The sequence below is a fragment of the Canis lupus genome, chromosome 2 (genome assembly GCF_011100685.1).
Source record: "Canis lupus familiaris isolate Mischka breed German Shepherd chromosome 2, alternate assembly UU_Cfam_GSD_1.0, whole genome shotgun sequence".
NCBI classification, from domain to species: Eukaryota; Metazoa; Chordata; class Mammalia; order Carnivora; family Canidae; genus Canis; species Canis lupus.
The window spans coordinates 63,997,723-64,022,886 of NC_049223.1; the positions used below are offsets into that span (position 1 = coordinate 63,997,723).

At 54.3% G+C, this 25,164-nt stretch overlaps 1 protein-coding gene and 1 long non-coding RNA gene across 8 annotated transcripts in view; one reads left to right on the forward strand and one right to left on the reverse strand.

Moving 5' to 3' along the window:
* Positions 1 to 409: 409 nt before the first annotated feature.
* The window catches only part of NKD1 (NKD inhibitor of WNT signaling pathway 1), an 84,980-nt gene continuing 60,225 nt past the window's right edge, over positions 410 to 25,164 (reverse strand). Inside the window, exons 1-7 of one of the 4 annotated variants that reach the window (XM_038531072.1) lie at positions 16,853 to 16,956; positions 13,807 to 13,913; positions 10,548 to 10,643; positions 4,781 to 4,928; positions 4,199 to 4,283; positions 2,726 to 2,853; positions 410 to 1,981 (exon numbers count right to left, since the gene is read on the reverse strand). In XM_038531072.1, coding sequence (XP_038387000.1) covers positions 1,392 to 1,981; positions 2,726 to 2,853; positions 4,199 to 4,283; positions 4,781 to 4,928; positions 10,548 to 10,643; positions 13,807 to 13,913; positions 16,853 to 16,892 — 1,194 coding nt within the window. In that variant the 5' untranslated portion in view covers positions 16,893 to 16,956 and the 3' untranslated portion in view covers positions 410 to 1,391. Of the gene's footprint in view, positions 1,982 to 2,725; positions 2,854 to 4,198; positions 4,284 to 4,780; positions 4,929 to 10,547; positions 10,644 to 13,806; positions 13,914 to 14,542; positions 14,655 to 16,441; positions 16,729 to 16,852; positions 16,957 to 25,164 lie in introns of those variants that run through there. The other 3 variants (XM_038531071.1, XM_038531070.1, XM_038531069.1) reach the window with 3 other exon arrangements.
* Positions 16,817 to 22,921, forward strand: LOC102151795. 4 transcript variants are annotated; one of them, XR_005355806.1, is made up of 6 exons: positions 16,877 to 17,165; positions 18,684 to 18,997; positions 19,806 to 19,920; positions 20,329 to 20,457; positions 21,318 to 21,384; positions 22,646 to 22,921. It is a non-coding gene; the product is annotated as an uncharacterized LOC102151795 (long non-coding RNA). The 4 variants fall into 4 exon arrangements; XR_005355803.1 differs by having other exon boundaries at positions 16,817 to 17,165; positions 20,329 to 21,384; XR_005355805.1 differs by lacking the exon at positions 22,646 to 22,921 and having other exon boundaries at positions 16,908 to 17,165; positions 21,318 to 21,623.

Genomic DNA, 25,164 nt, shown 5'->3' on the forward strand with positions numbered 1-25,164 from the left:
CAGATCCTGTATTCTTGCGGAGGCTTTGCCCACACTTTGTAAGCATTCCCTCAAATTACCCAACTGCAGTGTGTGTCACGTTTTTCATGGGACCCCGCCTGGTGGACAGTGGTCCTTTTCCTAGTCTTCCCAGGCCCGCATCAGATAAAATTGCACTCTGTGGAGGACGCTACTCCAGGCCCCACCTCTGGCCACTGTCCCCATGGCCCTCCTAGCTTCTAGACTCCAGCAGGCCTCTCCAAATCTGTCAGACCCTAAGTCCCAAAAAAGGGGTTTGAAAAAAACTGCGAATGAGAGGCAAGTGCCTATTCGCATCTGATGGACAGTGGTCTGAACAGGAGGCGCACAAGGTGACATCTGGGCTCAGGAAGTGTCTAGAGAAGCAAGCCACTGACTTCTGTACACTGGAAAAAGTACCTGAGAGTGTATATTTATAGAAAGATACATCGAAACGGACAGCTGGCGCCTAGCTATAGATACAGGAAGCTCTGTTAGAGAACCATGTAGGTACGTATATATTTGCCAACAGTAGAGAACAGGAGGTTTCCACATCTTCGGCCACAACCAACAACACACGAATGCCCGTTCTTGGAAAACCACGCTTGTTTGTGTGGTTGGGTTCCCTCTCCAGAGGTTTCCCAAAATGAGAAGGCTGGTTTCAGGGGGCAGTCCTTAAATATGTGTGTGTCTTTCTAAAGAAGAGAGAAAAAGGGAAGGGAGGAGGAGAAGCGTATTTTCATGTGGTGCACGGCAGAAAAGATGGGACTGGCTTTGGGCAGGGACGTGATCCCACCGGAAAGGCGTGAAGGGGAACTCCGGAAAGAACAGGGGTTTCGAGGTTGGGACATGAAAACACAACAGCCAGGAAGGTCGCGCGTCCGCAGTCCGCTGAAATCCCTTGTAGCACATTACAATCAGTTAAGGGCAAAACAAAATCAGAATAATACTAAGAGGTAGCAGCTGTTTATCTTCTCGGAGATTTTTGAGGGTCTCTGGAAGCAGGCCAGGTAAGGGTGTTCTCCTGGAAGAGACTAGGGGTAGGGCACAGTTCTGGCCGAGGGCTCCCCCAGAGCCGGCAAGGGTGCGGACCAGCCTGCGTGGAAACTGCAGCTCGGGAGCCCGAGCGAGCCTCCACCGTCAACAGGCCACTTCCAAACCCAGAGTCATTTCTTGGGTAAGTTATGCAGTCCTCACAACATATAAATAAAAGTTTAGTTCTGTGTTTCCATATATCTTCTACATGGAGGCTAGCTGAATATTAGTGGAGTAACAATAATTATTAATAACAATAATCATCATAATAACAATAATTAATAGAATAATAATGCCTTGGGGGCGCGGGGGAGGAGGGGTCCTTCATATGGCAGGGCTGGGGGTTTCTGGGGAGGGGTCTATGTCTGGTAGAAGTGGTGGTAATGGTGGTGGTGTTCGTGATGGTGGTGGTGTTCGTGTCTCTGGACCGCCTGGCCGGCCGGGCTCTCATACACCACCACAGCGGGCAGGTCCCTCCCGCGGTCCCGCCCCACGACACTGCTGCCCACCGCCAGGGGCGCCTGCAGACCCCGGCCCCCCTGCTGGCTCTCCTTGGCTCGGTGCTTCTGCTTCTTGTGCCCGAGGGGCGCCAGCGTGGGGAGGAGGGCGGGGCTGGCGGCCAGGTGGGCGGCCGGGGACACCGCGGGGACGGCGGGTCCCACAGGGGGTTTGCTTCTTGCCCCTCTGGCCACGTGGCCCACACCCACGCTCTTGCCCTGGGCCTTGGGGGACCTCACAAAGTGCTTGCTCCCGTCCTGGGTGCCCCGGAGCCGCTGCTGGACCTCCGAGACCTTGGCGAATGGGGTGTCAAGGAAGTGGAAGGAGCCCGGGTCCGCGCCTTGGGGCTTTCGGTGTGGGACGTGGATGGCTTCTGGCTCATGGGAGCGAGACCGAGTGGGGTTGGAGGTGCGGGGGGGCAGCTCTGACTTCTGGGCCACTGATGGGGAGCCTAGGAACCAATTTAACAGATATTTAATGAGCACCTACTGTGTGCCCGTGCTGCCCTGTGCCCCAGAAACCACCTCCACCCCCCTGGCTCCGAGTGGTAACTGTTCTTTCTCCCCACCCCGACTGCTGCTCCTCACTGCCTCGGAGGAACCTCTCTGGAAGGGAACGTGGCCATATACGAAGGGGGAAGATCTGCTTCCTTGTTAGGTCCTTAAAAATAAGTAATTGCCTTTCCAGGAGAGAGAGGAGGAAGAGAGGCGGGTAGCTGTCTGAGGTCATGGGATCGGAAGGAAATCTAGAGGTGCGCTCCTTCACTTTGGAGGTAACCAGCACGCGTGGTAGGAGGAGGCGGAGGAAGGAGTTGGGCTTGGGCGTGTGAAATTAAGTAGGCTACCTCTTCATTTATCTCAGCCAGGGGTCAACAGAGGTCAGCAGCTGATGAGGGCTGAGAGCGGTGTTTTGCTTGGAACAGGGGAGCGGGCAGGAGCGGCCTGGGGGTGGGGGGCGCAGAGCTGTTGTTTTCACTGTATGATAGACCCTATCGATACTATTTGATTTTGTTCAACCTGGGGCATGTTCGTTTTTAAAACGTTTTTAACGTCATCTCTTCCGAGAAGTCACTTTAACCCATCCAATGAAAGCTGCACCTTCTCCCAGCCCGGGGTGGGGATGCAGTGAACGCCACCCCGCATGGCCCCCCCAGCTGTCCCCTCGCTCCCCCTCCCAGATGTAGGAGCTCCCTTACCAGGCCCAAACTGGGATGTGTAGTTCTCTATCCCGGCGAGATCTAAGTAGTGGTTTCTCCTCTCAATATTCTCATCCACGCAGTGGTGGTAGCAGCCAGACTGCTCCAGACGGCTGTCACCCTGGAACCTAGGGCAAGAAGGCAAGTGAGTGGGTGGGCCCTGGCCCTCTGTGGGGGTAGCCCCATGTCTACCGGGGAGCCACCAGGACAAAGCCTTCTGGACCCTTCATTCATTTCCTTCTGGGTCTTGGGAAGGGGCTCGGGTGGGGGAGGGTGGGGAGAGGGAGTGGTCATCGCAGCCACCTTTGTTTCCAGTTTCTTCCCTGACAGCAGAGATGCAGACCTTTGCTGGCCTCCCTGGGCCTTCTGGGGAGGACTGGAGAGGCATTTGCTTTGAACAGGTCCAAAGTAAAGTTGAGAGGTTACTGGTCAAAACTTAGGGAACCTCAAAGTCAGGCTTCAAACCACGTGCGCCCGCAGTGGACAAGACACCTAAGCCCTGGGCTGGTTCCCCAGAGAGCATGGGCAGCGGAAGCCCCCAGGCCACTGTGGCTAAAGGGGGCAGGCTCTGTAACCTGCCCCAAAGCCAAGAACGGGCCTTATGAATGTATATGTAAGGAGGGAGTCTGAGCTTCCCTGCAAGGCTCTCCCATCTGCCAGCCCCACCTCCCTCATTACTCCCCGACCCCCTGCTCCCTGCACCTCCCCACACCAAGCTGGGGCCCCTGCTGGGACCACCTCCCAGCTTGCCCCTATGCGTGGGTGCTTCCCACAATCCAGTTACGTCCTTTCCCTTCCATGCAGGTATTCCCATCTCCCCCCTTGACTTCTGGGCCGCTAATGCCTCCTACGTCCTTCTGCCTCCTAGGCTGCTGTTACTTTATATTCCTGTTTACTCAGTGACTCAATGTTTTTCTTTAAACACACTCTCTCTTTGCGTCCCTCTCTCCATCCCCCCTGCAGTTAAAAGAAATAACAGGTGGAAGAGAACCGCAGCCTCACAATCCCTTAGCCACAATTCTGACACCCAAAAAAGCCTGAAGACAAAGATTTTCTCATTACCTTGGGGCAGCCCAGCCTGCCCTAAATGGATGTGATGGGAGCCACAGCCTTTATATCATATCACTTTGTGTGGATATTCATATGTCTCCGTGCAGAAATTTCAGTGTGCTAAATCCCAGGGTGCTGCCCAGATGCCAAATAGAATACATGAGAAATACACCAGGAACATCTTTTCTAAAATCCAACAGATGCTCGATTCCAAAACATTTCTGGCCCAAAGAGTTTTGGACAAAGGAATGTGGACCTACATTTAGTTATTTTTTTAAAAATTGATTTGTGAGCCTATCCTCCGAAATCACTTGCCTCCAGCTCAGTCCCTCAGGTGCAGGTACACAGCTAGTGTTCAATATGTGGTCAGGTGCCTTGGGCTGCTAGCCACCCCCCACCCCCCCACACACACACCCACTGTACCTGAGTGGGGCTCGCTGCTTCTTCTCCCAGCTTCGGAGCTCCTCGGCAGGCTTGGTCTCCGCTCTGGGCCTCGTGCCCTGCAGGTCTGAGTCCCACCCGAGAAACAGCCAGGTGAGCAGCTTGCACCTGTGCCCACCAGCTTCCTGGCTCTGCTGAGGTTTTCTGAGCTCCCTGGCATGTCGCCCTTGATAAATGGCCCACGATTGCTCACAATGGCTCTGTGGGAAGGGTTCTCCAAGCCAGGACCCGACAGAGGGGTCTCACATCTACATGGCCCCTTACCTCCTGCCCCACCCCACCCTCCCAGACTCACCTCCTCCCCAGACTCCTTGGCTAGCCTGCATTATAGCTGCATCCATGCCCATGCCCACCTCCAGGTTTGCCTACCCAGGGTCTCCCACCCGCAATTCCTTTCTTATCCAAATCCTGCTTTTTCAAGGATCTGCTCAAATTCCACCTGTCCACAAAGTCCCTCCCAGTAAAAGGGGCTCCTTTCCACTCCTCCCAGGTAGGGTGGTGATCCTTCCTGAGATCTGGGAGTGGACTGGCCCCTGTGGCCTGGGCAGCCCTCCAGCCCCTCACCAGGGTGATTGAGAAGGATGCCCTTCTTGCCCTGGCTTCCATCAGGGGCCACTGTGAGCTTCACCCGCAGCGTCTTGCTCGAGGTCGGGGAATGGTTGACAGAGGAGTCAACCACCTCGTAGATGGTGTGCAGCAGGCTGGTGATGTCCTGCAGGGGAGCAAAGCAGAAATCCACGGGGGGTCTTTAGCCACCGTGCATGCACAATACAGGAATCAGAGGGCTTGTGAAACCTGAGAAAGCGAAAACCCCCTGGCTCCCTCCAAAGTCAAGCCTAAGGGACAAACTTGCACATGAAAGGTTCATCCAGGAGGGGATCCTAGGACGGAGGGGATCCTAGGATGCAGGAGCCAAGGGGCAGGGAGCAGTGGATGAGCTGAATGAACAGGTACAGCCAAGGGCAACGGGACTCAGTTGCACTTGGGTCCTCAGAGGGACTGTGTGGAACCCACCCCAGAAAAGTCTCATCCCTCCCTGGTCGAGTTGCCCTGGGGGATGATGATGCTACATTCCCTGGACTTCCAGGCTGTCCTGCAAAGACTGAGCTACCTCCCACCAGGAAAAGCTCTTCTGGTGGGCACCATTCACCTCGGCAGCAGGTGAACTTAGAGGCAGGCTGGGGAGCCTAGGGGAGGGCCTCAATGGCACCTGCTTCAGGTCTCAGGAGCTCCTTCTTTTTTTAAAAAGATTTTATGTATTTATTCATGAGAGACACATAGAGAGAGGCAGAGACACAGGCAGAGGGAGAAGCAGGCTCCCTGCAGGGAGCCCGACGTGGGACTCGATCCCGGGTCTCCAGGATCACGTCCTGGGCTGAAGGCAGCGCTAAACTGCTGAGCCAACCAGGCTGCCCTCAGGAGCTCCTTCTGAATGAAACATGGAAAAGCAGATGTGTTGCTAACTGTTCTGTGAGAGCTTGACCAAATCTCATCTCCTCTCTGGGCCTCGGATATTACCTCAACCAGAACAGAGATGTCCGACCCAAGCTCCGTGAAGCATCTCAGAGACTTCTGACTGGGGACTGGAGGGATAAAATAGGTCTCCCTTTGTTCTGGGCATCTGCTAAGGTCATTTGCCTGAGGGGAGGCTTCCAGCTCTAAATGATGTAGGAAACCTTTGGAAAAGGTATTTGCTCTTTATAGGTCGGGGGCCCCAGATAGCCAATTACCCACCCTTATGGCTCTTCCTACACAGATAGAGCCCTCTCCTTACTCCCCACCCACAAGCCCTTCAGGCAGAGGTAGCAGAGGTGACACCAAGCACTGCCATGGCTAGGCAGGGATATGGATGAGTGACTTGGAGTGGGGAAGCACCCACAGATGTGGCACCCACTCAGCACAGCTGATATGCCCTGTGGCAATGGGGACAGGCATCTCAGAAATCCAGAATCTTCTGCTAAATCTTCAGAACCTTTGATACTGGAAACTCATCTAATTTTTGCCAACTCCCCATTTCCCCATCTCCCCAGCCGCTGGCTATCAGCACTCTACTTTCTATGTCTACAAATCTGACTATCCCAGGGACCTCAAAGAAGTATTATCGCACAGCAGCTGCCTTTTTGTGACTGGCTTGTTTCACTCAGCACAACATCCTGGAGGTTCATCCATATTGTGGCACCTGTTAAAATTTCCTTTCTTGGGGTCCCTGGGTGGCTCAGTGGTTGAGCGTCTGCCTTCAGCTCTGGTCATAATCCCAGGGTCCTGGGATCGAGTTCCACATCAGGCTCCCTGCAGGAAGCCTGCTTTTCCCTCTGCCTGTGTCTCTGCCTCTCTCTGTGTGTCTCATGAATAAATAAATATCTTTTTTAAAAAAAGAATTTCCTTTCTTTTCAAAGCTAATACCACACTGTATGTCTATGTTTATCCACTCACCTGCTGACGGACACTTGGATGGCTTCTGTCTTTTGGCTCTTGGGAGAAATGCTGCCGTGAATGTGGGTGTACAAGTATCTTGAGACTCTGCTTTGGGGAGTACATACTCAGCAGTGGAGATCATATGGTAATTCTGTTTAGCTTTCTGAGGGCCCTCCATGCTGTCTTCCACAGCAGCCACACCATCTGACATCCCCACTGATAGTGCACAGGGGTTCTGATTTTGTCACTTCCTTGGGGACACTTGTCATTGTTGGTCAGTTTGAGGTTTTTTTTTTTTTGTTTTTGTTTTTGTTTTTGTTTTTGTTTTTAGTAGCCATCTTACGGCATATAAGGTAGGATCCCACTGTGGTTTGGATTTGCATTTCCTAACGTTAAGTGATGTTTAGCACCTCTTCCTATGCTTATTGACCATTAATTTATGTATCTTCTTTGGAGAAATTATCAAGTTCTTTGACCATTTTTAAACTGGGTTGTTTGTTTTCCCGCTGTTGAGTTGCAGTTCTTTTTTATATTCTGTATATTAATCTTTCATCAGATACGTGATTTGCAAATATTTTCTCCCATTCTGTAGGTTGCCTTCCACTCTGCTGTGTCCTTTGATGCACAGAACTTTTTAATTTTGATGTAGTCAATTCATCTATTTTTGCTTTTGCTGCCTGTGATAATTTTTAACAAAAACTTCTGGGGGGCTGGGTTGGAACATCTCGGGGCTACATCAGGATTGTGGAGGCTGCCAGTTTGAGACTCAGGCTCTCTGGCTCACTCAGCAATCTAGCTCCTCTGGCAGGGCCCACAGAGGACTCCTTTTCTCCTCTCTTCTGCCCTTGAGCTTCTCTGCACCCACCCCCAGTTTGCCCCCTCCTCTTTCCATCTTAGGAAGCCCATGAAGGAGGTGCCAGTATATCCATTTTACAGATAAGAAAAGTCAGGTCCACTAACATCATCCATCCAAGTGTCCTCTCCCAAGCGGGGGGCGGGGGGGCGGCGCATTGATTTGGGGTCTAGGAATAGGCATGCTCCTGCAATCCCAGCTGAAAAATCAACTCCTGCCTGCGCGGGGCCCAGCATACAGAAGTGGGTGCCTGTGAGTATTTATTGCACAAATGAACAGGTACTTTCTTCTGAGTTGGGAAGTGAGCCCAGAGCCGGCTCTGGGCTGTAGCTGCAGCGAGGAGGGAGCCTGTCTGCTCTAGCGCAGAGAAACATGCCCACAGACGGCCAGGGAGCATGGAGGGGACTGGTATTTATAGCCAACTTTGAGGAGTGGCCTTGATGCTAAAAATAGACCAAGGGGAAACACGAGGCTGGGTTCTCCCTGGACTGGAAGCCAGCCTCCTTGCTCCTCCTCGGCAGGAGGAAGACACAATGCAGGGATGGCCTTCTGTAGGCCAGTCTGAGGCACCCTCCTTGGGAAATCTCCCTTCCTGGCTCTTCCTCTTGTAAAGGAAGGCAAGATGCAGAGCCAGATGGCAGTGTCTGGCCGTGGGTTTCTGCAAGGCCTCCGAGGTGGGGGGCAAGCCCTCTCCTGGTCAGCCTTTCTGAACCAGCAAGGAATGAAGACGGCAGCTAGCAGGGGCAGGTGGCAAGCAAGGGGCAGCATGGTCTTCGTCCCCACATGCATCAGAAGAGAAGGCGATGCCACTGAGAAGCCCAGGCTGGCTGCCTGCGTGGCCTGGACAGCCAGCCGGGGCCACGGCCATTCAGCTCAGTGACCAGGCATCCAGGCTACAGTGTGCTGCCCCATGAAGGTAATTACACCGCAGCTGCCATTCCCAAACAGGACGGGGAGGAAAGGCGGCTCTTGCTCCAGGAAAACCATAACCCCTCACACAAAGCATCCCAGCTGGAGGGACGAGGGTTCACCTAAGCCCTCCCCTTGGCCTTCCACAAGGTCTCCAACCAGGAAGCATTTCCACTGCTTCCCAAGTCCCCAGGCCCCTTCTCAGGGCTTTGCCTGCCCAGAATCCATTCCCCCACCCCCTGAGGACAGTACCTTGATTTTATTTTGGGAGCCAATTACACGCCCCCCTCTCACTTTTAGTCTCTGTGGCTCATGCATCGAATAACATCCTCTGGCTCCAGGATGTGGAATAGGGCCATCTGAAGCATTGCAAACCCACAGCAAAAATGACTGGATCAGGGCCATTCATGTGAGGCCGTGGGAGCCAGTGAGGTTTGGTTCTGGAATTTCTGAACTGGAAGGGTTGCTGAAAGCCCCAGACAGAGGAGGAAAAATATTAGCCATCACCTTGCTCCTGGCCAGGGGGAAGGCTCTACCATGGAGCCTCTGGATCCAGCCATGCCTGAAGTCAGCCTCCTGGACCACATTTCAGTTACATGAACCAATATATTCCTTTTTTTTTTTTTTTTTTTTTTTTTTTTTTGGACCTATAGCAGTTTGCTGGGAGTCTGTCACTTATATGCCAAAGAGTCCTGAAGGACTGAGAGTCACTCACAGCTTCTTCCTCCACCCTGTTCTAATATTCCTTAAGCCACGGGCTGAGGAAGAGGTGCCCTATTTTCACCCAGGTGTCCCCTCTGGTAGCTTCTCCTGTACCAGCCACAGAGAAGAAAATCCACATCCCTGAATTAGGCAGGGAGAGAAGACAGCAAAGCTTCCCTGGGAACACACCTGGCACCCTCGAGAGCCGGATGGCAGGCACGTGTGGCCCCCGCCAAGCTACTCTCAGAGCCCTAGGCAGATCTGTAGCAGGTCACACATCTGAAAACCAGGGCCTCCAGGGGAGGGGGAGGATGTCGCAGAGGGTCAGTGGGGAGAGAAAGGAAGCGGATGGGGTAAGGGTGAGGCCCAGGGTATGCGGGAGGCAGAGACCCTGCAATAGTTCAGACCAGCTCATGCCCCTGCTTAAACCAGCCCACCACCAGTGGCTTCCCCAAGCACCAGGAACCAAAGCCAGGGCCTGCCCTGCTGGCTCCGCCAAAGCCAGGTCTCCTGTGAGCAGCCACACCAGTCTCCTCCAGTGCCTTGAACACCCGAGCGCCCGGCATCTGTCTCCCGGCTCCACATGCCATGCTCGGCTCTGCGTCACCTCCTGCAGGAGGCTTCCCTAGACACAGGGACCCTTCCCTTCACTGGACCCATCACACTGTGCAATTGTCCCATAAGTGTTTGGGATTTGCCCCCTCAGGTGGCTGGATGCTGTGTCTGTGCTGTCCTTCGCCTTGTCCCCACACCTAGGGCATAGTGAATGTAGATAGTGGGTGCTCAGTATTCAGACAGATGCAGGGAAGGAGGGTGACGGGCACACGGAGGAGAGAGAGGTGTGGCAGGACGGCTGAGGGGAGAGACGCAGGCGTTCAGAGGGAGACGGGCGGTGAAGAGCAGGCCGGGACAAGGCCATGCGTAGAGCCACTGGCAGAGCTCTCAGGGCCCGGGGGTGCTCATTCCGGGATCGGCAGAGGGAGGCACCGCCTGGCCTTCATGTGCCCACCCGGCCCCAGCTCCTGGGTAGCCTGTCTGAGGTGGGAAGCGGCCTGGGTGGTCCCAGGCCTGCCCCAGCCAGAGCTCCCTGATCTCAGAGAGGAGGACGCAGGACAGGTCTCTGTGGGGACTCGGGGTCCTCCTCTGGAGAGACCTTGGGGCTCCACGCCTGCCTCCCACCCTCCCCCTTCCCCTTCCCCAGTGGGAGCAGTGCCTCTCCTGGGTGCAGGGAGCCCAGCTGCCCCTTCCTCTGTCGCCACTGCCCACTCACCAGGCAGCTCTGGGATATTCTTCCAGGACCCCCTGGAGCTCCAGCAGCCTTGCTCCCCCCGACACACCTCCCTGCCATCTGTTAGCCTGCCCTCAGGAGGAGGACCAACCCTAGGAGACACGGAAGGTGCAGAAGTGCCTAAGGGGGTGGCCTGTGGCAGCAAGTCTGGCAGGTGCACTCACCTCGCGGGTGACCTTGCCATTGTTGTCAAAGTCATACAGGGTGAAGGTCCACTCCTGCCGGCTATCCTCTTCCACAGACACGTCACATTGGAGCTCCTAGACATGAACATACAACACACAGGCATGGCTGGAGTACCCAGAGGCCAGGTCGCAGGCCTGCTGCCTTCCCACTGCCCTCCCCAGACCTTGTGCGAAGGGAGAGCACGATGACCCCAACATGGAGGGACAGGAGGGTGTGGGGGGAGAGGCCCGCCGGGCAGGGGAGGTCCAGGGAGAGACGCCGGCAAGGGTGCCCGACAGCCTCTGAACCTTTGAGGGCAAAGGAAACACTAGAGGCATGAATTGAGGCGAGGCTTTGTGAACCTGGATGGAGGGACAGAAGTTACTAGAAGACACAGGGAGCAGTAATAAGGAGCCATGGCAGGACTCCCAGGGTGGCCACCTGACCTGGGAGGCAGGAGAGGGTGAGCAAGCATTAAAAGGTAAAGCTCCAGGGCAACCTGGGTGGCTCAGTGGTTTAGCGCCGCCTTCAGCCCAGGGTGTGATCCTGGAGACCTGGGATTGAGTCCCACATCGGGCTCCCTGCATGGAGCCTGCTTCTCCCTCTGCCTGTGCCTCTCTCTCTCTCTCTCTCTCTCTCTGTCTCTCATGAATAAATAAATAAAATCTTAAAAAAAAAAAAAAAGGTGAAGCCCCAGGTACATGGCCCTTCAGAGCTTTGTGGCCCTGGGCATGGCTGCTCTGTGGCTTGGTTTCCCCTCATATAAATTATGGAAAAGACGAGTACTGATCTCCTAAGGCTGTTGGGAGCATGAACTGCCCCCTGCCCGTGTCCCCTCGGTGCTCCTGGGCCAGTTCCTGACCTCCCACCTTGAGCATCCAGCTCCTATGTCCCACGAAGACCTGAAGAGCCGGGGATTGTAAGCCCAGGACACCCCAAGGCGTTCAGCATGGCCCTTCTTGGGGGAAGGAGGTTCCCAGCGGGACTGAGCCCCCGCTGCCCTGGCAGTGATCCCGTTAACCTACTGGTTTGGGCTTCCCTCCTTTGCTGCTCTCTGGGATCACCTGCCAAGTCCTTGCCTCCGGCTCTGCGATGGGGAAACTGGAAAAAGCGTGGAACTGTTTGGCACTGAGAGAAGTCCAATTAATGATAGTAACTGCCATTGTCTTTGCTGTAATGTTAACATATGAGGTACGTAATGCTAACAATGGCTTCATTATCATCACTCACAGGACCCGACATGTCTAACCACAGGAACCTGCACTGGGAAGTGATGAGCTCTGTCCCTGGCAGTGTGTGTGCAGGAGCCAGCAGAACACCAGATAGAAAGTTCTAGAAAGGCTGGCTGTTTTGGGAAAGAGATTCACAAGATTCTATAAAAACAAGCAAAGATCCTTCCAGGCCATTCTGTTTCACGTCTTGCCTCAGCTCCCCTCTCCTTTTGCAGGAAGACAGGTTCAGCCCCCGGGAGAGGGGTGGTACCTGGCCTCTGAACGCTGGCAGGGATGTGCCCGAGCGTGGCGTCCCTGCCCCCAGCCTCTGCAGCTCGAAGCCAGTTCCCTCCAGCAGTCCTCGGGCGGCCCACGCGGAGTTCAAAGTCAGCCTTCCCTCAGTTGTGACATGCCCGTCTGATACCTGCCAAGTGCCCGCTCTGCTCTGCAAGGCACCGTTTCATGTAGCACAGCACTCGCCCTGCACACATGCGCGCACGTGCACACACACACACACACACACACACACACACTCAGAGCGTTTACCGATTCCTTCTCCCTGGCCCTTCTGCTCGGCTCCAAAGGCAGCTAAAGCCTCAGTAACTATCCCTCCCTCTCTCAACTTCTGTCATATGTGTCTTCTGTCCGCCCCCGCCCCTCACCTGGACTTCTCAGGTGAGTCGTCCTCATGGGCCATGGACGAGTCCCAGGCAGTTAGCCAGGCCCTTTCCAGAAATCAGCCCGCTCAGGCCTCCAGGGAAGTGAGACATCTAGGTCTGAGGCTTCCCTCTGCTGCTGCACTTGGCCCTCGGCTCGGCCAGCCACCCCAGAAGACATGCAGGGACCCCAGTGCACTCCAGGAAGAAGCTAGCAACCCCAGCTCCCCAGGTGCATGCTGCCTGCACCCCTCAGCTGGTGCATTCAGGGCCCAGCGTGACCATCTCACACCCTTTCCCGAGTCATCTTCCCGCACCACCGCCATCCCTCTGCAATACAATGCAGCTTGTTTGCACAGAACGGGCGGCACTGGCAGGCTTCTGGGCCTTGCTCCTGCTGTTCCCTCCACCTAAAGTGTTCCTTATCCCAAAGGCTCCGTGTCATCACCTCTCCCAACTCCTAGTCCTACACTCAGAGGCTCACTTCAGACTCACTCATCCTCCCAACCTCCGCTTGCAGCCACAGCACTGCATGGAGTCTGGAACAGCCACACGTCCGTCACTCTGCAGGCCTCCAGGCTCGGGTGGCCACCCCCTCCGCATACTCCCAGATCCCCCTCACATCCCCGACAGTGCAGTTACTGGGTCTGGGTCACTCTCCCAGGCCCCTCACCACACTGTGGTCCATGAGGCAGGAGCCATGCCCAGTTCACTTGGGGTCCCCAGGGAACCAGCGGGTGTCGATCAAGTGTGGTTGGAAGGGAGAGGAAAGTGCTTACGTGATAGTGGACAGGCACCCCTTTGAGCACGTTAGATGCACTAACTCCTCATGCTTACAATACCCGAAACAAGACAGATGCTGTTGCTACCCCCATTTCCCAGGTGAGGCCAGCTGAGCTGTGGCAGAGCTAGGACTTGAACCCTAGCCTGCTGGTTCCAGAGTGATGGCCTAGTGGTCTCACGGAGGGAAGCAGAGAAGGAAGGAGAGTGAGGGCAGGGCAGAGAGAGTGTAAGCTCCATGCCAGATAGGCTGGGCAGGGAAGGCCATCACCCAGTACAGTGATAGCAGTGCCAGGGCCAGCCGTCACCCCTCTCATGTGCTCTCCCAGACCTCTGGGCCACAGCCCAGTGGCCACAGCCCAGCTGCCACCCCACATTGCAAGTCTGGGTAGCCCGGGCCAAGAGGGGTGGCTGCACACGTCCTCAGGACCTGCATGGAGCTGGGGCAGCCCCAGACATGAAGGGAGAAGCCTCTCACTGCAGGCAGCTGTTCACACAGGAGGTATAAGGCCCTCACATCTGCATAGGCCTCAGTTTACCTCCTAGAAGAGCACCACTGGGGGGACAGAAACCCTCCTCTCCAGAGCCCAGTGCCAGGAAAGGGAACTTACTTCAAATTTCAGCTGCTTCTTGGAGCCAGGGCAAGATTCGCTTGCCTTCTCCCTCCTCTTCTCATCTCCGCTGGTCAGCCCATCTGTCTTCTCTGGAGGCAGGGCCACTGCAGGGAGGACAAGTGAGACAGCATGAGGACAGTCCCCAGCTGGGCCTCGGGGCCACCACACCCACTGTGGCTTTGTTCTGGTGACCATGTGGAGGAGCGCCGGGGTGCTAGGCCTCTTTCTTCCCTGTCTGTGTGCTCAAGTCAAAATCACTTTGCTCGGGGCCTCTGGGTAGCTCAGGGGTTGAGCATCTGCCTTCGGCTCAGAATGTGATCCTGGGGTCCTGGGATCCCACATCGGGCTCCCTGCAGGGAGCCTGCTTCTCCCCTGCCTCTCTCATGAATAAATAAATAATATCTTAAAAAATTGCTTCACTCTCTGGCCTTTGGTAATGTCCGGGGTACACATGTGCTGGCCACTCAACTTACCTCCAGGGTGCATCTGAGGCCTCAGAGGCCTCCATTCTCCGCCCCTTATAAGTTCGGATAAGCAGCCTGTGGCCAGCCAGGGCTGTGTCAGACCAGGGGCAGGTGGCCAGGGAGCTTGTGGCCCGTGGCCACGGTCGGCACAGCCTCACTGCCTTTCCTGCTGACATTTGGGCTTCCTCCAAGATGCTGCCTGCCCGGGGCCCAGCATACGGCACACTGGTGGGTGGTCAGGAGGACTGAGGGAAACGGAGGCGTGGTACCTCTCTCAGCTAGCCTGGGGAGGTTTAGTTTCTGCTTGGATCCGGATCCTTCTGATACTGTGTGTGACCCAAGGTGGGGCATGTAACTTCTCCAGATATCTCAACTAGTTTCTGCAGTGATAAAACAAGGATCAGAACAGCCCCCTCCCCACAGGATCCTTGTGTGGATTCAGTGAGCTACGACCAAGACCAACCGTCAAGGCCAAGAGCCCAGGGCCAGCACACAGGGTCCCCGCCATTGGTAGTCACAGTCAGGGGAATGATGTCCCCTCCCCACTCAATCTTGGGCATCAGCATAGTTGGTAGCTAAGTTTTCTCAAAACGGAGGCTTCGGGGATACAAAAGGGACACGCAAGGATCATATCAAACACAGGCAGTCCGGGATAGGGAACAGGATGGGGAGGGAAGAGCTGAAGATAAGGATGCTCCGGTCACCAGCCCAGACGGGTGAGGACAGGAAGGCCACGGTGGCAACAGACTGACCTGGCTCCTTCTACAGCTCCCCTCCCAGCTGGGCCTGAGTGCCCCCTTCTTTCTCTTCACCCCGGGTACACCCAGAGGGATGCAGGGGGGTGGGGGAGGGCCCCACCCTCGATGCCCACATCTCAAGGCAACAACTCCCTAGGGATCCAGCTGGAGACCCTGCCTCGGCCACAGATCCCAGTTCCCTCCCAGTGCTTTCACAGGGAGGTAGATAAGGACAAACCTCAGAGGAGATCCAGCTCCTCGGAGGCCATGGGGCGGGGGTGGGGGGCAGGGACTGATGCTGACCACTTCTGATATAGTGGATAAAACCAGGTCCTGCCTTCCCTGCTCCTCCAAAGCAAACAGTGTAATGGCCAGGAGGTGCGCCACTCCCATGCAATGCTGAGCCCTGGGGCAGGTAAGCAGGCGATTAGCCAGTGACCCAAGGATAGCTGAGCACACAGCCTGGGCCACCCTGATCCCCCACCCCAAATCTACTGGCATCCTGCTGGTCCGGACCAGCTGCCATCATGGGACCAGACAGGGTGCAACGCAAAGCCACTTTTATCCAGGCCACAAAGCGGTGGGTGCTGCTGTCACCCCCATTTAGAAGAAAGCAAAAAGGTCTGGAGGCTTAACAGAGCGAGTGAGGGAGCAGGGGCTCTCTCCATTCCCAGCCCTCAGCTATAGGAACCCCCAGCATCCAGTGGGTGCAGCTGAGCTTGGCGAGACTGTCCTAATTAAGAGGACTCAGAGTCTGGGTCCATCTCCTGGTCCTGCTGCTGACTGGCCTGGGCAACCTTGAGTAAAGCACTAGACTTCTCTGGATCTCAGTCTCCTCCTGTGGAATATGGGGATGAAATGGGTTCTTCCTCACAGGGTTACTGGAGTGGTGGGGGGAGGCAATGAGGAAGGTGCCTACTTAGCACTGTGGCCTACATGTAATAGGTACTCGATAAATGCTGGCTGTGCAGAAGATGGTCCATGGTCCCAGCTGATAGCTCAGATCGAGGTGATGCCTGTCACCCCCAAACCGCCCCACTGGAGAAACCAGGGTGCTCTCCTGGCCTGCAATATCCTCTATTCAGCCCCCCTGTGGGGTGTGGGGAGTCGGGTGGGAGCGGAGAAGAAAGGAAAACAAAGCCCAGCTCCATCTTCAAAGCTGCAGCCTCCCTCCACAGAGGTCCTGGCTGGAGATGTAAGCCAGCCAGGCTTATCGAAACCAAACTTCAAGTTCAAAGAGAAGTTATCAGAAAACCACCTTCAGGTTCAACATTGCCTTTCAAGTTCCACTTGATAAAACCCAAAGAAAAGAAAGCTCTGTCCCTGTTCCCTCCTTCTCTGGAGCACCCCTCCCCACATGTGGGTCCTCCCTACCTCCCCTCCTTTCTCCTCACCCACGGCAGGTGGAAAACATCCCCCTCGACCACTCACCCTCATCCTGTGTCTTCTCCAAAGACCAGCGTGGTCTGGATTGCCTTCTCTTCACCAAGAGGTCCTTCATCCCCACCCCATCCCCATTCAGAAAACCACCCCAGGCACCTGTGGCACTGGCCACTGATGGGTCATAGGACTGGGAGCCCTCCTGCCCCCAGAGCCCTGGGGGCCAGAAACAGGGAGAGTCAGCACCTTCTGCTCCCGCCAAAGTCCCTTCACCCTGTCACTGTCCCTTCCACTCCCCAGTGACCAGAGGAGATGTCACAGAGGTGATGGGAAAGCCTAGCAGGCCCTGAGTGCCAGGGGCAGGGGCCGGGACACAGGGCCCTGCTCCTACACCCACATATGAACCCTCTCAAACCAGACATTAACCAGCATCCGGCCCCACCACCCCTGTGCAGAACAAACCTCTCTCCCTCCATCCATCGTTGGGCTCGTGGGCAGGCATAGGAAGGGTAAAGGGTGCTCACTTGGGGCTGCCAAGGTCCCACCAACCAGCAAAGAGAATGGCATGTTTGTCACAATGGGCTTTGGGGCCAGATTCCGAGCCCATTCTCTGTCTCCTACTCCTGCTCAACCCAGAGATTTTTTTCCCCCAGAGATGATCTTCTGGCGAAGGGGGGTACATAATGTCAAAGGGACTCTGATCACTCTTTAATCACTCACAGTAACAACAGGAGATACTGCTAATTTGAAAGAAGAAAGGAAAGCTGGAGCAAAGGTAGGAAAAGGAAGGGAAGAGATGGAGTAAGGAGGAAGCAAAGCCTTTAAATTCAAAGACTCGTATTCTGGGTTTACATCCTGCATTCACATCACTGTCTGTGATGTACCTTTGGATGACTAAAAGCAGGGGCTGGCAAGCTACGCCCTGTCCACCCACCGCCTGCTTTTGTAAATAAAGTTTTACTGGGACACAGTCATGCTCATAGGCACTGTGTATGGCTGCTTGGCTCTACACTGGCAGAGTTCGGTCGTCACAACAGAGACTATATGGCCCACAAGGCCTAAATGATGCACTCTCCTGGCCCTTTGTAGAAAAGTTTATGAACTGCTCTTAGGTAAATGCAGCCCTCCCTTCCCGCCAGGGTACCCTGATAAGCAGGATGCAGGCTGGATTTCACTGTACTGCTCACCTGCTTCACTGGAAACTCTTGTGCAGTACACAACCTGCCCAACCATGCACAGTACGCATGGAAGAAAGAAAACATCAACTCCGCTTTCTCGAAACCAATTCTCAGCTCAGATGAGTCTGGGGGCGGTGTGTGGAGCTCCTTCTCTTTGGAAACTGCTCCCTGTCGCTCCTCACACCACGGCTGCAAGGAGCCTGCTGGCTGTGTTTACCAGATGATGGATCTCTCCCACATTAGCTCCCAACCTGGCATCTCTCCACCCCCAGCAACTGCCAGATTAAATGCATTACTTGACCATCTTCACCGGGCTCCCTTTGATGTTCCCTTCTCAAGCTTCAAAATACCTTTTGGAGGGAGATCAGACAGCATTAAACAGAATTACTAATTAATTAAGCAAAGTTAAATTTTAAACACTGTTTGTTGTGTTCGCCAAAAGCCTGAACAGAACAGACTTTTTTCCTCCACTGAGATCAAAGACGGTCTCTTCCCTGTCCCTCCCCCAGTTTAAAAGAAGAGGGGGCTGGGGAGGGAAAGAGGGAAAGGAGAGAGTCAGAGGAGCACCAGCGAGTGAGGAAAGACCCGAATGGGGATGGTTGTTGGCGATGATCACGAGGCCAGCTCCCGGCCCCCACCCCACAGCCACAGCCCCAACAGGAGGCATCAACAGCTCATTTGGGACCACATGCTGGGAGAGCCCCGGTCACCTTCTCCAGCCTCTTTAGCCTGGCAAATAGCAGTGACCCCGGGAGCAGGATGGCACAGCCCACCCAGCCAGAGCTGCTGACAGCTGGCACCACCCAAACAGCATGAGAAGACGGCTACGAAATAAAACAGATCCGCCCTCTCGCAGCCCCACTTTCCCTGGCACCCAGGCAGGACCAGCACCTCAGGGCTCTTCCCTGCAGTGGGGGTGGCTGGGGGGCTTGGGGGGTGGTGGTGGTACTCGGGGTCATCTGGGAAACAGGTTGGGTTGTGCCATGTACCACTCTAGGGGGCGCCATTCATAGACTGGGCCTCATTTTGGACAGATGGCAGAAAGGTGTCTTGCGGGGGGACGGGGGGGGGGTGCTCCTTTCTCTAATTTGCACAAATGAATTTGTCGTGAGCAGAGCGTGGTCTATCCCCATCCGGCCCAGCACTTCATTCTGAGCAATCTGATCTGGGATCTTCCGATTCCTTCACAAGAGCCTGCCACATCCTGGCAGCCAGACTGCAAGTCTCGTGGGAGCCTGGACCCTGCATGCCCACAGTGCACAGCATGCAGCACGTACCACGCACATGCACGGAGCACTGTTCCAGCCCAGAATGTTAAACTGCACCAAATCCCATAGGCGGACACAAGGAAGGCACAAAACAAATGCACCACAAATTCTGGCTTGTTGGAGATTGGGAACCAGCGTGAGAAAGGGGGTGTGTGAAAGAGGTAGGTCTGTTCTTGAACCCCATACTTAGGCTAAAATCCAAACCCTGGATGATAGCAGCAAACGCCAGCTTATTTTAACACAATCCAGAAAGGCCTGGTTGATAATAAACTTAGGAAGCAGGGACAAATTTGAAACACCGTTACAACTATTATCAGCCCCCTCCCGCTCTGCCCAGAGACCAGAAATTACTAACACTCAGACGGGCTCTCTCTGCCCGGTTACCTACCATGTCCTCAGTTGATACGACATAAGATCTAACACAAGCCAGAGCTTCCTTGCTGGAGTTTGGACGCCCGCCCTAATGTCCCCACAGGCCCTTCTCAATTGTCCACGTACAGATTATCTGCTGCAAATATTTTAGTGGCCCTGAGGGTGGCTGGCCAGGATGTTTCTGACTCCCCAATCCTCCAGCAGCAGCTGTTAGAGGGAATGCAGATGAATTTTAATATTAGCCTATGCCAAATATAATTAGGCGGGTAAATCTGCTGCCAGTAAAAAGAGAAAGATATCATATGTGCATTCCAGGCCAAATGGTTTCTCGCATCATTTGTGCGAGACTCTCCTGAGGGAGCCAGGGTCCGAAAGACACACAAATCTGTTTGTCAATGAGCACAAGGGCAGGCTGGTGAAGGTAGTGGGTACGTGAAGTATTCTATTAGGGCCTCTCAAGAGCACCAGGTTGGGTAGGCTACTGTTTGCATTTTACCAAAGAGGAAACCAAATTTGAGAAGTGAAATGGATCAAGCCATTTATTTCTCCGCTGAAAATGATCTCTGGGCTCTTTATCTCCCCGGAACTGCTTTTCAGGTTTTGACTCAGCGGTGCTCTCATGCTGTTATCCCTGCCAAGAACACTTGTCCTGGCTCTCCAGCTCCAGCTCATCCTTCAGGTCTTCAGCTTAGGCCCTCCACCCTCTGAGCAGGTGCCCGCACACCCCCAGGGGCTAGACTAGGGTTCTCTGCTCAGGGAGTCTGTCTTATAACTGCTATTATCACTACTTGGTTTATTCCATCTTCTTACTATAGCCCCAACATATAGCATAGTGCCCATCACACCCCATTGAGGCACATCGATACTGTCACCATCATCATCATCATCATCATCATCACCGTCATCACCAAAAAAAAACAAAACAAAACAACAACAGTATGTCACACTACCAGGATTTGAACCCAGAAGGTGGAGAAATAGAACAAAAACCCCCTTTTCCTGACTACCCCCCACATACACTGATCTCTCTACTCTGTCACACAATAGTTGACACCTGCTCCTGCATGTTCTGCGACCATCCTCCCTCTTCTGAGAATAGCATCTGGGTTTCCTCTAACAGGTCACCCCTCTCCCATCTCAATCCACATGGTTTAAGGAGAGCTGATCCCATGCCAGCTTCCGGGATGCACCCAGAACCCAGACCTGACACCATGAATTTCAGCCTGACGGCCAATGTGGCTGCTCCTAGGTCAGTACCAAGGGACAGGTCATCCTGAAGTCAGCAAAGCTGAGCCTGTGAGCCTCTCACTTGCACGGACCCTAGCAACGTGTTCACATGGTCATTCTGTTTCCAGACACTCTCAAAATGAGCTATTTTAACCTCAATTGGTTACAAACACTGTCTCTTTCCATTCTGACTTCCATAGGCCCTCTTGTGTCATGTGATGTCAGAGTGAACACAGGTATTTCTGGAATTGAGCTAAGGGAAAAGATGAGTTGGCAGTATAGTTATTTATGTTTAGCAGAATAGACCTATCATCTGGTTCAAAGTTATAAAAGAATTACATAAAAATAGATTAATGTTTAGCAAAATAGACCTATCATCTGGTTCAAAGTTATAAAAGAATGGCATGAAACATAGGTTAATAAAAGGATCCTATATTCTTCTTAAAGATGGCCCCAAAACTGGATCAACTTCAGGTGCCACACAACCTAGATCCACCTGGGCCAGTAAAGTGAGACCCAAACTTTTGCAAGAAGTAGTGAGACTTTGCATGGGGGGCAGGAGGCTCTTTCACTTGAGGTGGCTGAGCTCATAGGATGTGAGCGCCCAGAGCTGGGTAGCCACCCTTGCCATCTTAGTGGGAGAGACCAACACAGGGACATAGGGAGAGGTGACGGAGAGTCAGGGAGAGAGGGAGGGAGCAGGAGAGGAAGCGAATGTGTGTGTGGATGACGTGGTTTGAGCTCCTGGATCCAGCTGGCCCCTTTTAGGCAAGATCCACCCTAGATTTTTCAATATTGTCAGCCAAAGCTTCAGTGAATTTCTATTGAGTGTCTAAAAGAACCTAAAGCATCCCAACTTAACTCTGATCCCCTGCTTATCAGGAAAAAACCACCACCACCAAAAGAGACATGCAGGATTCTCCAAAGCAGTTTCTGGCACTTTCCACTGGTGGGTATCTACCCCTTCCTGAAACCAGAAATGCCAGCCTGGGTCTTTTGCTCCAAAACCATGCCTCCCTGGACTGTGTCTTACTATAGGGAGATTTTCTTTAAGAACAAGTTGTAGGGGCAGCCTGGGTGGCTCAGCAGTTTGGTGCCTGCCTTCAGCCCAGGGCAGGATCCTGGAGACCCAGGATCAAATCCCACATCAGGCTCCATGCATGGAGCTTGCTCCTCCCTCTGCCTGTGTGTCTGCCTCTCTCTCTCTCTCTCTCTCTGTGTGTGTGTGTGTGTCTCTCACGAATAAATAAATAAAATCTTTAAAAAAAAAAAAAGGACATATTGTGACTGAGGGGAAAGAGGACAGGAAAAAAGAGAAAGAAAGAAAGAAAGAGGGATCCCTGGGTGGCGCAGCGGTTTGGCGCCTGCCTTTGGCCCAGGGCGCGATCCTGGAGACCCGGGATCGAATCCCACATCGGGCTCCCGGTGCATGGAGCCTGCTTCTCCCTCTGCCTGTGTCTCTGCCTCTCTCTCTCTATCTGTGTGTGACTATCATAAATAAATAAAAATTAAAAAAAAAATTTAAAAAAAAAAAAAAAAAAGAAAGAAAGAAAGAAAGAAATCTCCCCAACAAATAGCGTTCTGGCCTTTTCCGTCATCAGAGCAGAAGGTTGATGGCCACTCTGCTTTGAGGTCTGAATAGGGTTGAGACGAGAAACATCTGTTCGGGGAGGGAGGGGAGAATGCTGAGAGAGGGAGAGGGAAAGAGAAAAGAGCCTTTTTGGGCTAAAAATACCATGTCCCTTCCACTCTTCCTCCATCCCCACCCAAGTTAAAACATGTGATGAAATTCAACTTTTAAAATCTAACCCCGAGCTACTTGAAACTACTAAAGCCTCCTCGGTATCTGACACAAGTCAGAATTTCCACTGTTCCAGCTGAGCTTTTATGAAGAACAGACTCGAGAGAAGCTGCTGTCACCCGGGCTTCTGGGGAGGACTGCCGCCGAGCGGAGTCGGGCCTCACTGACACTCACAGGAGGGCAGGTTCTGAACTGAGAGAGCACAGCCAGCGGGGTGTGGCCCGCCTGCCCTCCGTCGGGGGGGTCCCCGCGGCTCCCCAGTCATCTCCTCCTCCTCTCGGACTGGCAGGGAACCACCGGCCAGCCCCCGTGATTGACCGGCCTGTGTCGGGGAGGTGTGCAGGGCCATCTGCAGAGACGCCCTCAGAAGTCCTCCCTCTCTCCCCCTCTCTGGCTGTCTCCCCCTTAGCTGTTCCCTGACCTCCAGACTCCGTGTCCAACTGTCTGTCTACTTGGCAGCTCTACTTGGATGTCCAACAGCCATCTGGAGCCCACCATGCCCCCCAACAAGCAGCCCTCACCATCACCTGGCCAAAGCTCCGCCTCAGAGGTGACCCCACCCTGGGGCACCTGGGTGGCTCAGTGATTGAGCATCTGCCTTCGGCTCAGGGTGTGATCCTGGGGTCCTGGGATGGAGTCCCACATGGGGCTCCCTGCAGGGAGCCTGCTTCTCTCTCTGCCTGTGTCTCTGCCTCCCTCTCTCTGTCTCTCATGAATGGATAAATAAAATCTTAAAAAAAAAAAAAAAAAAGATGGGGCCCCACCCTTGCCTTTGGTCTTATGCCAGAAGTCCAAGGTGGGGGCCCCAGGATCCCTCTCTTTCCCTCAACCACCTCCTCACCCCACCTCCCTCCTCCCACCCTACCCCCAGGCCCTCCCACTTCTCTCCAACCCCACAGCCCCCACGTTAGGCCCACCCATCACCCTTGCCCACACTACTGGAATCATGTCCCGTCATTGTCATTGTCTCCTGCCTCCCCCCACGTGGCCCATCCTTCCCAGAAGCTACAAGCACCTGGTTAAAATGGAAGTCAGAAGCTGGCACTCACCTGCCTAAAATTTTCCAATGCTTTCTCTTCAAAAGCAGCATAAAAGCCAAGCACGAGGTCTCACCCTTGTCCCTGGTATCTCCTCCTGCTGCATGGGGCTCCCTTTGGTTCTTCCCTAAACCCCAAGTTCCTTCCACCTTGGGGTTCTGCTTGCTTCTCCTGGCTGCTCTCCCTTTACATCCTCCCATGGCCAGCTCCTTCCTGGCACCTGCATCTCAGCTGAGATGTCACCTCCTCTGAGAGGCTTGTCACACTCTACCCTTCACTGGCTTTCACCTCTTGGCAGGGCACCACTACTGGAAACTTGCATGGTTATCCCCACATCCCTCGTGTGAACACCCTGCCAGCGGGGCCCCATACTTGCAGCAGGTGCTCAGTAAATACTTCCTGAATGAGAAGGCCTTGGAGGCCTGACTTCCATTCTCAGTGTGCTGTGTGGCCTTGGACACTCTCTGGGCCTTGGCTTCCCAACCCAAATGAAGGGGACCAATGGCCCCCGGGTCTGTGAGTGGCCCCGGGCTCCTCGGGTCTGTGAGTGGCTGCCATGTCACACCTGGGTGCTGGGACAAACCGACCAGAGCCGAGGGGGAGTACACGGGACCTGCCTGGGTGGCCCGAGGGAGGGGGCCACCTGACTTCAGTGATTTCATGCTGTTGATGTCATCTTCCAGTGAGTATTTATTGAGCACTTATAGCATGCCAGACTCTATGTCATGCACTGGGAGTAGAAGGAGAAATTCTAATAGGATTAAAGAAGCTTTGAAAATAGGTCTTCTTTGATCTGGACTAGTAAATAATTATAAACACCAGTTGGCTCCTCTTCAAGAAAGGACCCATGAAACAATAAGACTCCTAACAGCTCACATACACTGGGCACTTACTCTGTACCGGGGCTGTTCTCCACGCTTACGTTAATGACCTCACTGTCATCATGGGAACCCTGCAGAAGCACTCTGATTACCCCCAACAAGGAAAATGAAAAACAGAGACATGATGTGAATGCACCCAAGGTCACCCAGAGAGTTGTGGTAGAGCCAGGCTGGATCTGGGGTCTGACTTGCAAATTCCCAAAAGAGCCCGAGTAAAGGTAAGAAGGTGCCTCTCACAGATTCTGAGGCAGTGGTGGTGAGACAAGTTTCAGAGTTCATGCGGAGTCAGGTCCTGAGCTCGTAGTGGGGCTACTCAGACCCCCAGGGCCTCAGGCTCGACACCACTGCCCTGCATGGCAGGACCAGCTAGTCTAACACGTCCACCCTTGGGCCAGGGAAGCGGGGACCCTGGAGGCCCTGTCAAGCCAAACCTTGGGGGCTTGGAGGGAGGGCCTGGGCCCCCAAGGGGAGGGTCCGCCTGACTTCAACCTTTCTAAGGGTTCCTGTATGGGCGTTCTGTGGCGTCCACTTTTTAGAGATGCCAGGTAGACTGTACTATGCCTGCTTTCAGCCCCGAGTGGAGGTCAGAAGACAGGACACAGACAAGGTGTTGGGGGTCAGTGGGCAAGGCTAGAAGTCAAATCACTGGGAGGGATGGGACATCCCTAGGTGGAAGGGAGAGAGAGGACCCAGAGAGAAGGCGCCCGTGACCATTTATAGGTCTTTCCCTTCCGAAGGGCACAGAGCAGAAGTAGCACCCCATGCCCAGTGGGGACACAGTGCTCTGAGAGGCCATTCAGGGCGATGTGGGTCTGCCAAACAGGTGTGGCACCGATTTGCACCTCAGGCCACAAGCCACAGGCTGCCACCACCTGTCGTGTGGCCCAACAGAGCTAAGGAGGTGGGGAAGCCAGGTGGGGACAGGAGTAAAGTGTGGGGTTGGGCCTCCCCTGGGCTCAGACCCCGCAGGGTCAGCAGACGGAGGGTCCCTGTCCCCTTCTCCCCTGGAA